The following is a 13,985-nucleotide window of genomic DNA, read 5'->3' as shown; positions in this document are numbered from 1 at the left end:
ATGGACATAAGTTTGAGTAAACTCCGGCAGTTGATGATGGATAGGGAGGCCTGGCATGCTGCACTCCATGGGGGTCACAAAGAGCTGGACATGACTAAGTGACTGAACTGAACTGAACTGATCTTGCTGAACCTGATTTTTAAAAGATACTCAAGAAATATTTGTAGAATATGTACTTGCTTTGATCCCCACCAGTTTATCTAAAATGAATAAAGAAATTATGAGAAAAGTCTGGTCAGTGAAAGAACTGAAAATTGTGTATATTCTACCTAATGGTTTGTGTGCTGTGCTCAGTTGTGTCCAACTCTTTGCGACCCCATGGACTGTAGCCTGCCAGGTTCCTCTGTCCATGGGATTTTTTAGACATGAATACTGGAGTAGGTTGCTATTTCCTCCTCTAGGAGATCTTCCTGACCCAGGGCTCAAACCCTCATCTCCTGCATTGGCAGCCAAATTCTTCACCACTTAGCCACCTGGGAAGCTGTACCTAATGGTTTCGTTTCATTATATTAAAAGATTAGTAGGCCAGGCCTAAATAAAAAACTATGATTATACATTAATCCTAAATTTGTCTATTTCTTTTCACAATAATAAAATCATCACATTGTTCTAGCACTATACCTTATATTCAACAATGCAATCTCAACCACAAATCTATGTTACCATCACAGTACCTACATGTACCATGTTTTAACACTCATATGATTCATTAACAACAACAACAAAGATGAAGCACAGAGAATTTAAATAACTGGCACAAATCAACAAAGTTTCAAGTCAAAACTTTAAGTCTTGTGGCTCCAGGTTAATTGTTTTTTCCTTAAGTGACCATATTTTGTACATAGGGATGATTCTCTGCAGTAGGAAAAATTATAATTAATTTCAAAAGGCATGACTAAAATTGTCAGTTAGGCATTTTTTTAATTGTAAAATAACTCGTTAACCTCAGATCATATAAATCCACAGTGAAAATACACTCTATAATATTGGAATAGAAGTAGAAGAGCTACTTAAGAGAAGGCTATAATGCTACCAAAATCATTTAGAATGAACTCATTGATTTTTACACTGAAGACTAACAGCTTCATCTGTAGCACAAAGAATTAACCAGTCTTTTGTGAATGACTAACTTGTCTCCTCTGAGAAGTGGTCATCATTAAACAACAGAATGTGAACTAAAGAGAGGCTTCTTATCGTGAGTCTACATGATCAATTAAATGGCTTTACAAAATATCTATTGGGGCTGTCTTATGCTAATTAATATGTGTCTGGCACATGTTACCAAGAAGAATTTTCAGTATAGATCGAATGCTGAGAAAGAAAAGGGGTATTTTATAAGAAAAAGGATTACTCTGTGCCACGGCCTCAAGAATCTAAGGCTAGAGTGATTATTTTTCAGAGTTTCATCTCAAAATTAGATAATGGAAGACACCAGAAGCTCTTTCTCTGAAGGTAATTGCCACATAAATCTACATACATGGATACATATATATAAAGTATGCATTGTATATATTTTTATTCTTTTTTTTCCCCCTTTTTTTTTCTTTTTTTACCTCCTGATGGTAGATGTCCAGGATTCTCTCCAAAGACAACTCTTCAAAGTACAGTTTGTCACACTCATCAAAGTCTGTGCTCACAGTCTCAGGGTTACAATTCACCACCACTGTCTTCTTGCCAAGCTGACGCAATGTGCGGATACTGGAGACAGCACACCAATCAAATTCTACACTGCTACCTACAGAGACAATGAAATTGGGGAGAGAGGGGAAGAGAAGCCTGAAGTTATAACACAAAGAGAAGCAGAAATATATTGCCAGTCACTCAAGGCTAAGGAAGCTTATGCCCTTTCAATTCAGTGTTTTTCCAAAATATAAATGTCAGATCTATTGATATTATGCATACTAGTTCCTACTATACTATTATTAGGAAAAACGGAGACTCATTAAACCACAACGACGGGCTAGCTTGCTTTGTATATTAAGTTCTGCAAGAGGTAATCTCAGTATTTGGAACGTTCAGAACCTCAAAGTTAATGGAGGAGAACTATAATAATAATTTCTACAAGCCTCATTTACTGAAAAGAAACTCAAAGTGAACATATTGACCTCAGCACACACAATAAAGTTTGTGATCAGAACACTTGAGTTCTTGTTTAAGTCCTTCCACTTACCCTGCTGTCTGAGAGCCAAACCCAGTGATCCCTGAGGTACCTTGCAGCTCTGACATGTCTTGATTGATTGGAAAGTCCTGGCCTTTCCAAGCATATCCTTTTAAGCTTGGCAAGGCCACCCCATGCAGAGTGAGTGACCTTCTAGGAAGTGATTTGATGTATAATAATGGCCTAAATGCCTCAAAATATCACCTCTACTGAGATGCCATAGAACTGAAGTTCAGGGATTTGTACTAATCCTTTGCATTAGGACTTTGTCTCCTAAAAATGCTTGTCAGCATAATAAGTTGTCCAGATATAGTAGCATGTTAAATCTCACTATCAATTAAGTATACACTTGATTATTAGCTCAGCTAATCTTTCTTAGACCCTAAAGCAATGTAGAATGTTTGCATAAATTAAGTGAAATTTGAAAAGGAAAGAAGAAAGGTTTAGAGAAGGGTAGGTCCTGGTGAAGGTGTCCAGGCTATTTAAGCATAAGATAAAGTGGCAGAGGTATAAACGCTTTCGGCCTACTTTAAGGTTTGGCCAAAAATTGGCAAACCACCATAGCCTAAAACACTTAATTGTAAAAACTGTAATAAACTCTATGTTTAAAATACATTTAAATCATATGTTTCATCATTTCCATATTAGAACACCTTGCAGAGGCTAGATGTTAGATATACTTGCTAAGAAACATCTATTTAAATATATACTTTGCAACTGTAATAGATCTTGATTCATTATTAAATATCTAATTTTAAGTGACTGGGAGAAATACAACAAATTCTGGTGAGAATGTTTTAATTAAACTATGTGATATTCTTCCTGGGTCCCAATGAGATGAGCTCTTTGCATCTGATGTCAACCCACATCATATGTTAAGTCAGACATTGGATCTACAAAAACGATTACTCTTTTATGTATAAAGTTATTGAGCAAATACAGATCTTTGTGAAAAATTATACAGAAAGAGAAAAAGTTAAAGTGTAATTCACTCGCCAACCCCAGTAAGAGGCTAAGTTTAGCTCATGAGAATGAAAATGAAAACGGGATAACAAGATAAAAGGGAAGGAGATGGAATTTGTGGTTGAGACTTACATTTGAGTCCTACTTCTTTCATTTGCTGGTGGCTCAGACGGTTAAGCGTCTGTCTACAATGCGGGAGACCTGGGTTCGATCCCTGGGGTGGGAAGATCCCTTGGAGAAGGAAATGGCAATCCACTCCAGGACTATTGCCTGGAAAATCCCATGGACAGAGGAGCCTAGTAGTCTACAGTCCATGGGGTCGCAAAGAGTCGGACACGACTGAGCGACTTCACTTCACTTCACTTCACTTCACTTCTTTCATTTAATAGCTGTATACATTGGGATACATAGCTCTGAACCTGTTTCCTAATTTGTAAAATTTTTATTTTGATAGCTTTTATTTTACATAGTTCTTAGAATAATGGAATTAACATATGTGAAAAGTACTATATAAACTGAAAAGTTCTATGTAAATATAAATTATAAATTTACCAATGTGATATGGACCACAGCCCAGCACCATCATTCCATGATCATCAAAATCGATATCATGCTCCTAAGGGGGAGAAAAAGGAAGATGTGGCAATTATTATGTTATTCTTCCCTCTAATTAAACTGTATCATGCCTTGCTGTATCATGCCTTTGAGTGTGTCTTTCTCATTCTTTCTTTTGTTGATATGAATCTTCTATTAGTCTTTGGGAATCCAGAAGTATAAAATGTTATATAAACCCTACTTATTTGTAAAAAATTATTCAGTATTTTCAATTAGCCATGAGAAAACAGTATAATTTTATGTTTATGTCACCAGTCTTTTTTTATTAATTTATAATGTTGTGTCAATCATGTAACCGTTATCTTTATCTCTCCACTTGTTTTATTTCATCATCTTAAGGCAATTCTTAAAAGACTGAGTACAAAAGTACATCATTACATTCAATTCAAATGATGTCATTTTTATTTACTAAATATACTACTAAATGTAGAGCTTTCTGTATTATAGAACTTTGGCAGTTCCTACCTGACCATTGTAGGTAACATAGAGGTAGTTTGTTACTGATGGGTATTCTGCAGCCAGTGTATCAATCTGAAAGAGAAATAAATACGTACATAAAATAAATACATACATACATGTGGATTTTTATTCCCCTTTAATACAATTTTTTTTCAAGAAGATTGTGGATTTTTTTTGGTTCTGCATTCATATTCTTTTAATGCCCATTTCTATCAAATATGAAGACAAGAAAAATGTATGTATCATCCAGTTGCTTTCTAATTATAGAAGTGAGAGCAGAGAAAAAAAAAATATGATTTAGCTATCTCTTGGGCAATGAATGACAATACACATTACAGAGTATCAGATTACTATGTATTAGCTCTCAGGAACACAAGAAAATGCTCATTATAGTCAACTGGTTACCAGGAAAACTTACCCAACCATCTGTCTTAAGCAATTACACATAAAGCCTAAAATCAGAACAAAATGGTCTATATACATATGGATGTCTTTGGTTTGCAGATTAATGCATAGGACTGAAGTTACCTATGGCACTGCTCAATGGGGTGATTAAATACCACAAAGCATAGACAAGTAGGGAAGGGGACTAGATCTCATTGAACATATTTGGGGAAAGTAAATCAATTCAGCTCTCAAGGGCCAGGAGCTCAGCTTAGTGAGCAAAATTTTGGGGCCAACAGGGCAAACGAATGTAAGGCAAGTGAGAAGGAAGAAAGATAATAACCGCTGAGTAGGAAATATTTGGCATCAAGTCCCAGACCTAAGGTTACGTGTGTGCCCCCTGAGCACACAGGGAAAAGCCAATGATTTTAAAGGACAAAAACCAGCTGGTGGTACTTTAAGCCAAAGCATCTCTTCTCCTAAAGGCCAAAAAGAATCACAACGGTACACCTATGAAAGTTCTAGTGTGATTGTCATGAATACTAGATGAGCTCATTATGCCCAGCCCTATCACAATGAATACTAAATGGATCATAATGATAGGGCACTTAAAATAAAGTATTACCCTGTAAAAAGTCAGTGCCAAAAGAGATAACTATTCAAGAGAGTCAGCCACTACACTAGGGCATTTCAAGCCTTTCTATTACACTAAGGATTTCTCTTACTACTGATATATTTGCACATGGGTCAAAAAGTAGAGGAGAGGTCATTTTAATTTTTTTTTCATTCAGGCCAAGAAAATCATGTTCTCACTCTTCCTTCTACATCCCAATGCCCCTACATCCTTTCCCCTTTAAATCATAAATCAATCCTGTGCTGAATAAAATAAGTGACATCATGCACATCAGATGAACAAGTAAATTCACTTTCAAATTCCACCTCTTTCTATTAAAAATGGCTCCCGTGATTGGTGCCCATATTTTACCCGTGGAATCCTAGGAAGAAAGAAAAATTCTTTTATTCCTTTACCTGTTTAACCCAAGGATGAATGTTTTTCTTTAACCTCAGCTCTCTTGTCTGGGCCTCAGTCAGCCCGAGGCATTTTGAAATCTGCTTGTCCGAGAACCCAATCTCCTTTGCCTTTTTCAGGGTTTCTTCTGTAATGGACTCACTAGGATTTAATGAAAAAGAGAATTCAAGTTTAGACCAGACACAGTAAGAAGTAGTGAACTAGTCAATTTTGAAATCACCAGTCTCCTTATTTTCCAACTTTCCAAGTAGGTCTGCTAACTTTTAAAAATACGCACATAAGCCACTAAGTGGTCTAGGCTCTATGAAGTCTACTATTAGCAGTGCCAGCTTTCTCAAACATGTGGTTTCCCACTCCCACATCCTATATATCCTCTTCTCTTCCTATTTCCTGAAAAGTGGCTTCTGAATCTACTGTCCTAATGAAATTGTTCTTTCAAAAATAGTCAGGACCTTCTAAACCCAGGAGGCTTCCCTGGTGGCTCAGAGGTTAAAGTGTCTGCCTGCAATGTGGGAGACCCAGGTTCAATCCCTGGTTTGGGAAGATCCTCTAGAGAAGGAAATGGCAGCCCACTCCAGTATTCTTGCCTGGAGAATCCCATGGATGAAGGAGCCTGGTAGGCTATAGTCCATGGGGTCGCGAAGAGTCGGACACAACTGAGCAACTTCACTCACTCACTCACTCTAAACCCTGGAGCACTTTCTTAATTTTCATCCTCGCAGTCTGTCAGTATGTGACCCTTTTGATGTTTCATTCTTTAAAAATATATGTCTCTGGCAATAAGTTGCTTCCCACCCTACTTTACTACAACAACAATTTACTGTTTATTCTCTATGGCTCTTTCCTCCATTGCCTGCTTACATCTGGCTACTTTCTCTCCCTTCCTAAATTTAGCCACTGCCATTGGCTCATAATGACCAGTTGTCCTACATAACTAGTTGATAATTCCCAAATTCACAGCCCCTCCTCCAGTGTCTGACCTGTGCTCCAGGTCTTTATGGGCTTTGAGAATTTCTCTACCTAGGCATCCCAACATGGCATTGGGCTGGGTGTCCTCTTCATAAACTATCTCTATTTACTAGTGTCACATATCTCTCTGTGTTGAGAAGATAGTTCTGTGATTTTGATGTTTTTTTCCACTCAAACCAGATTTGTCTCCTCACTTTCCCATGATGATCTCCGCAGTGTAGACACCATTCACGTTATGTCTCTCACCTGTAATGCCTTTAACATTCCCATCACCTACCTGTCCTCTCTCCAAATCCCAGCCATGCCCCATAGGTCAGTTAAAGCCAAAGCTCATCCTCAAAGCCTTCTTAGTCTGCCCTAACCCACATGGATCTTTCTGGACCTTTAACTGACTTTTGTTGGAGCCAGGGGCATAGTTGGAACCATATCCTTTAGCATGACATTATCTCCTGATATTTTTAATGTTTCTTAGTTTTTCTTCAGTATCCAGACATTTTTCCTGCTAGATTCAAGTTCCAGGGGGGCAAAGAAGATATCTGTCTCATTTACCAGATTATTCCCAAAGCCTAGCTCACTGTCTGGCTCACAGACAGCATTCAATAAATATTTATTACATGAATGAAGGAAATTGTAATTCTAGAGCTTTTTTACTTTACAGGAAAGATAAGCTGTTGAAATACACTTGTAACTAGAATTCAAAATGTACACAAAATAATTTTCAAAGGATTAGGGTACAGAAGAATTAAATACTACAAAAAGTATCTCTGACCAAATAGCTGCGGCCAAGCTGTTTCAAGCAGTAGTCGATACAATAAAATTCAATTATAACAGTTTGATAGTCAATACAATGAAATTAAAATATAAAAGTTTTTGCCAGAAGATGTAATAATAAATAAAACATTTTCATCAAAATTCTAATAGAGTATGGTTGAATTAAATCTACAGCATTTTGTTCATTCTATCCTTCAGTTTTCTTAATTTAATTAATTCATATTCTGAGTTCACAGAAGATAGAATCAAGCTGGTACATTAAATAACTATTTCTCTAGCTTTTGTGTATCAGCATTAGTTTGGATTTCTGAAGCTTCAGCAGTTCCTAGTCAATTTGCTTTCTCAGTGGGACCTATTTTCTCTTCTATCTCTCAAATCTATTATTTCTCCTAGTGAATTTAATTTCTTTTTTCCTATTTCATTTTGATTTCTTAAACTTCTCAAGTATTTGAAAAGCATTCTCCCCAGAACAACACATTTTCCTGTCAAATTTCTAAACACAATCTACCTATTAAGTATTATTAGTCATTTACTATGTGCCAAGCACTGTGCTAACTAGAACTATACCATCCCAGACAGCAGCCACTAGCCACACACAACTACGTAAATTCAGACGTTAATTGGCTTAAATTTTTTTAATTATTCAGAGCCACACTTTCACTACTCACATTTCAAGTGCTCAGTAGTCATACAGGCAAGTGGCTACTATGTTGGACAGAGTAGATTACAGGATATTTTATCATCACGGAAAATTCTACCCGACAATGATGCTCAAGAAGATACAAAATAGTATTTGCGACGATGTAGCAATAGAGAGTGATTCTGAACATTTTATGGAGAAATAAGCTATGTAATGCAACGTGAGGTCAGAGAATAGAGATAACCATGTGAGTGGTTGTACTTGAGAAATACTATGGCAGTGGAGGCATGAATACAAAGCCATCAAGTAAATTCAAGTTTATACAGAAAAAAAGGGTTGACAAGGCAAGGGCACTGGGTCTGCAATAATGTGAGGAAGCAATGGGCACGGTAGGGCATATAGGAACTTACAGAGGATTTGTTGTTGGAAATCCGAGTTAGTAGGGAATTGTGGATGGTGAAGGTTAAGCAACACTAACTGTCATTCCTTCATTAGTTTTTTAACACTTGGTGAACAAGCGCTCTGTGTATTAGAGCTCTGTCCTATGTGTTTTAATGATGGAGAGATTAAAATGACAAATCTCTGCATTTATGGAGCTGAGAGTATATTACGAGGCAACTGAATCGCTATTTCTCTGATAGCGCAGTGAGAGGTGCTATGAGATAAATGCACACAAAAGGATGATGTGGTTCAGAGGAAATGCCCCCAGCTTCCACTGGGAAGAGCTTCCCGAGGAGCTCCAGTTGGTAAAGAATCCACCTGCAATGCAGGAGACCCTGGTTTGACTCCTGGACCAGGAAGATCCACTGGAGAAGGGATAGGCTACCCACTCCAGTATTCTTGGGTTCCCTTGTGGCTCAGCTGGTAAAGAATCTGCCTGCAGTGTGAGAGACCTGGGTTCAATCCCTGGGTTGGGAAGATCCCCTGAAGAAGGGAAAGTCTACCCAACTCCAGTATTCTGATCTGGAGAATTCCATAGACTGTATAATCCATGAGGTCGCAAAGAGTCGGACACGACTGAGTGATTTTGACCTTTAGTTTTCCACTGGGGAAGTCTGGAAAAGCTTTACCCAACAGATGAAGGTGACTGATGAGCTTCTGAGGGCCCTTGAAACACTCAAATTGATGGCATTTGCTTTTAGTTTTACAAAAAAAAAAAAAGTTCCAGACAAAAGCGGAGAAAAGATTTTTTGTTGTTGTTTCTACTTGTTTTAGAAATGCATATTTCCACTCTCCTTGCCAAGACTATGTTCCTACACCAATTGCTCATTTGTTCATGTGCAAATGTGCATTCAGGCTCAAAATGGAAATGCTTGACAAATAAACTATTTTCCTAAATTAAAACTTTGTATGATGTTCTTTTTAAATCATGACTTTACTAAACAGTTTCAAATCATGTTTACCTGTGTGAGGAAAGACTACACATTTTCTCTGTGATCTGCAATCTTATTATAAACACTGGTATGAAGCTTGAGTTGGGTGGAGAAACACTGTACATATAACACTGAGTAAATTCTTACCCATAGATTTTTCTAGATACCTGCCAGAACACTTTCCCATCATTGTGGGATAGCAGTAAAAGGAAAAACAAGCAATAAATAAATAAATCTTTAATTAGACATTTCTTCATTATTGCAAAAAACTACCTGAGGCAAAACCTATATTATGTTACCATATTAACAATCACTTTAACTAAAATGACTACATTCTAACCTTGAACAACAATGATACAGACACACTAAGAAACATGCCTTGAAAAGAACCATCACACCTATAATTATCACTATGGACTAGCAGAAATGCAAGTTCTTCAAGTCAAAAAGTAACCAGAAGTAACATAGTTATCTTTAGCCCTATTGGTGAGTCTTTTTATTTTTTTGCTTCAAATGATTTATTTTTCTTATAGTACAGAAGATCAGTCAGTTCTTCAAAGATTGTGATGATAATTTAAATAAAAATTATAAATAATAGTATTAAACAAACAAAAAAAGAAACCATTCAGATTCCTCAAATTTCTATTAAGGATGCAGAAATTTGCATTTTTTTTGTCTGCATTCAGCTATGCATTTCTATTACTGAAATATGCATAATTCCTCTTATTCTTTCCCACCAAAAAGTCCAATAGAGCATATAAAGACATCTCCAGCGAATACACAGTATTCCTCCTGCACCCACCAAATAAAATTGAACTCTTACCAACAAACAAATTTTAAAAAAGAAAAGAAAAAGAAAGGTTGATTGATAAAATTGGCCCTCTGCATACAAAAGTAAACTGAATTAATTTTGTGTTCAGCTTTGCGGCAAAAAATAGCTAAAACTAACTCAATCATTACTGCTCCCATAGCATCCCCACCACAGAGAGTTTTCATTATTTAAGGGGGATGCTGAGAAAAGCAACAGTAACATAAAATAATGAATAATGAATGACAGAGTTTCAGAATAGGGGTGAAAACTATTTCTCCATAGGTGCCCCTTCAAATCATACCTGGTGAGAGTTCTAAAACAGATGCTTCAAGCTAGACCTGCAAAGTGCATGTTTTAAGCTCACAAGCTGATTTTCAGAATATTTTCTTGGTGAGCCAAAAATTGCTTTAACTTTCACTCAGTATTCAAATAACTAGATCAATAGCATGATATTTTTACATATCTTAAAAATTAGGGTGTACTAATTTGGAATGGCATATGAATATATTCATGTTCATCTATTTCAACTTGAATGAAAATCTGGGATAGATACAGTCCTATGGAGTTCAAAGTGATATGTCTTCTATAGGCCAAGAATGAAATCATGGCCTCACTGGTTAATAATTTCGACTCTTTAGACATGTTCATGAAATAGTGCAAAGTACATTGCAATCCTCCTCACTGAAAAAAGAGATGAGGATTCTGACCCAACATGGCAGTTACCAAGATACAGACAAGTTAGACTTCTTCCCATATTGACCAGAGTCCTTATTCTGTGAGGTGTCCCTAACCCACAGGATGACATAGGTGGCTGCTCTCCAAATTTCCCTCATTCACTCTCTCCACTGTATCCACTGCCTCACATAAGATTGGCTGGCATGTCATTACACACTGTAGAAAATTCACTTCATTCCCTACTTGTTCTGATACAAAATTTTATTTTGAGTTCCATTATAATAAAATAAAAGAAGAGACAGTTTGAAGACACGATTCATTAGCTTTGGGCCAGTGATTTAGATAAGGTTAAACCTCTTCAGAATCAGATACAAGATGAATAATCTGAAGTGAACATAAAGCTCATTTAACAATGTGGAGACTTAGATATATGTTCCTCATCTTCATCAGCCTGTGTTGGGCTGCCCTCCATTTTGTCTGCTATAAAGAACTTGCATCAGAATGAGACTTGTTTTTTAAAATCAAGCTAGGTAAAAATTATTTTAGGGACAGGGCTATCATATTTCTATCTTTTTCAAAGGGAAATCTTAATTCGGAACAAACTTAAAAACAGAATAATTACTAAAATAAAGACAAAATTTGAATTTGTAATTCAAAACTATTTTTTGAATCCTCAATAGGAAATGTTCCATTTATATTATGTTGTAAATTGAAAAAGCATTATAGTAAGTGAGAAATGTGTTCAGCAGAATGGAGCATATTGCACTAAAGCACACAGGTTTAAAATCTGTACAATAAATAAATTACTCTTCCATTATTTGATATGTATTTGTGTGTACTAGTAAGTCTGTGTTTATCTTTACTCTTATGAATATGAACACATTAAATCCATATTTCAGAACTGTATCCTCTAAAATCCATATACAGCTTTTCTTTCTCCTAACAGCTTTCCTTGCTTTCGGAGTTCAAGGGCAAACTCTTTAAAGGTTACACTTTCAATATCGCTTAATAGAATCTAAACAATAAAACAAAGAAACACCAAACAGCTCTGAGGCTGGCCTTTTCATAACCTTCAGTTTTTCTCTCCTGAGCAGCACAAAATGACAGTCTGAAATTTTAGAGGGGGAAAAAAGTCTTAAAAATAAGACGATCATACTTTTATACACTCTCCCATCATCTTTTAACCGTAAGACAGGATGGTCAGCTTCTACAGGGAGAAGTGTTCTCTCCCGCCTTCTCTCCTTTTATAAACAAAGCAAGCCTCTCTCCTCTTTCTCTTCTACTTCCGGTGTAGATTTTGTTGTTTAAAATTCTAGCCTGTCATCTCTGAGGTTTCCTCCACTCACACTTGGTCTTCAATAATAAATGATAAAAGGAAATGGAATAAATTCCCCTTAATGAGGAAATTTCACCTGGCACAGAGGAGCTGGGAAAATCTATTACCCGACCAGAGGAACGCCTGCAGCATTGCAATTACCAGGGGAGCCCACGTACTTCACACAGTCCTCTCTTCCACTTGACTGGCTTTTATCTGATCCACCAACTCATAAGTAATACTAAACAAATTTCCCTCCAGATTGCACAAGGCCCTAATGTGAAAATGAGTGCTCCACCTGGCCTACAATTATGGGATGGGCTTGCAATTGTATTATTATCTTCTCTTAAAAAATCCCCCCAAAGGCAGGAGCTAAGAAAAGCTATGGAGAAGGCCTGATGTTCAGTAATGACAGCAAATCTCAAAAGGGAAGAGAACTGAGTAAGATGTATGTTCTCTGTTCCAAGACCCCTCACCAGCCTCTCTTCTGAGTTCTGCAGGGCTTCATTGATTAGTTTTGGCATTTCACGGGTTCAAGCCCATGCCACAATCTCAATAATGCAATCAAGTGGAGAAGTTATTTGTCTTCTCATCTTTTCTTTCAAGGAGACAGGTTGTTACCTCTTTCCTTGAGAGAAATGAGATAGACATTTTTCAAAAGCAGCAGTAGCATTTAGGAAAGAAAATTATAAACACCCAGGAAATTGGGTAAGTAGCACCATTTTCTCTTAATTTTTGAGAGCACCACGCTTCATTTCTGTACAGCAGTGAGGTCCTCGGAGGATTTAAAGAAAACCTTAATCTTTTATCTCTCGTGTCGAGGACAAACAATTAGATCCCATGTTCATATGAAACTATGTGAGTATGAAAAGTATTTATTAGGATCTGAGTTCACTTAGCACCATCACTAATGCTATAAAACTGCAAGTGCTGATGACACACTTAAAATTATACTTCACTTTAAAGGGTATTACAAACAACAAATCACAACACAAAAGAAAATACTATGAGAAATTTATATTATAGGTATTTTTAAGTAGGATATTTTTAAACTCCTGAATCCTATGTTCATTTTTAACCAATCTTTAGCAATCCAAATAATCCAGAAATATTGTTATATAACTTTTAATCTGGTATATTTATATACTGTCGATTATAATATCATAATTGTATCCTATGAATATGTATGCTCAGTCCCTCAAAAGTGTCTGACTCTTTTGCGACTCCGTGGACTGTAGCCCGCCAGGCTCCTCTGTCCATGGGATTTGCCAGGCACGAATACTGGAGTGGGTTGCCATTTCCTCCTCCAGGGGATCTTCCCAACCCAGGGATCAAACCCGCATCTCCTGCATTGCAAGCAGATTCTTTACCACAGAGCCACCATGTTTAATAGTATATTAAAAAAGTGCTCTGCTACACTCAAAAGAGCATATTTTTATTAAGAAAATAGCTTTTACCTGATTAGACTGAGCTAAAAGGTGAAGTTTATACTATGGGATAGTGCTTGTTATTTCTGCTTAACAAATTTATTCATAATTTTAAATGAATTCAGTGTATTCTTTTTGAAAAAAATTAAGAGAATATTCAGTAAGCAAAATCCTAAATTTTTCTATGAACATAGGTTTGTTATACATCCAGAATTGAAATCCAACAGATAAAAAGAAATATTGTATAAGGCTCCAGTAGAAAACTGACACTGATTAAGCATTCTTTGATATTTTAAAATTTGTTATTTCACAAACAAGTTTCTTTGGAAGCCCTATATTTTAAAATGTATCCATCATCTTTGTTTAAAGCATGAGACTTCCCTGGAGGTCCAGTG

The 13,985-nt window shown here is 36.5% G+C and overlaps 1 protein-coding gene across 1 annotated transcript in view; it reads right to left on the bottom strand.

The window, feature by feature from the left end:
- The window catches only part of CPS1 (carbamoyl-phosphate synthase 1), a 137,328-nt gene that overhangs the window by 40,836 nt on the left and 82,507 nt on the right, over positions 1 to 13,985 (bottom strand). The window contains exons 22-25 of the mRNA XM_052660306.1: positions 5,609 to 5,750; positions 4,202 to 4,267; positions 3,674 to 3,737; positions 1,554 to 1,735 (exon numbers count right to left, since the gene is read on the bottom strand). Of these exons, the coding sequence (XP_052516266.1) occupies positions 1,554 to 1,735; positions 3,674 to 3,737; positions 4,202 to 4,267; positions 5,609 to 5,750 (454 nt within the window). The remainder of the gene's footprint in view (positions 1 to 1,553; positions 1,736 to 3,673; positions 3,738 to 4,201; positions 4,268 to 5,608; positions 5,751 to 13,985) is intronic.

Source organism: Budorcas taxicolor, chromosome 2, assembly GCF_023091745.1.
Source record: "Budorcas taxicolor isolate Tak-1 chromosome 2, Takin1.1, whole genome shotgun sequence".
Taxonomy (NCBI): domain Eukaryota; kingdom Metazoa; phylum Chordata; class Mammalia; order Artiodactyla; family Bovidae; genus Budorcas; species Budorcas taxicolor.
This window is presented reverse-complemented; position numbering and strand designations above follow the sequence as displayed.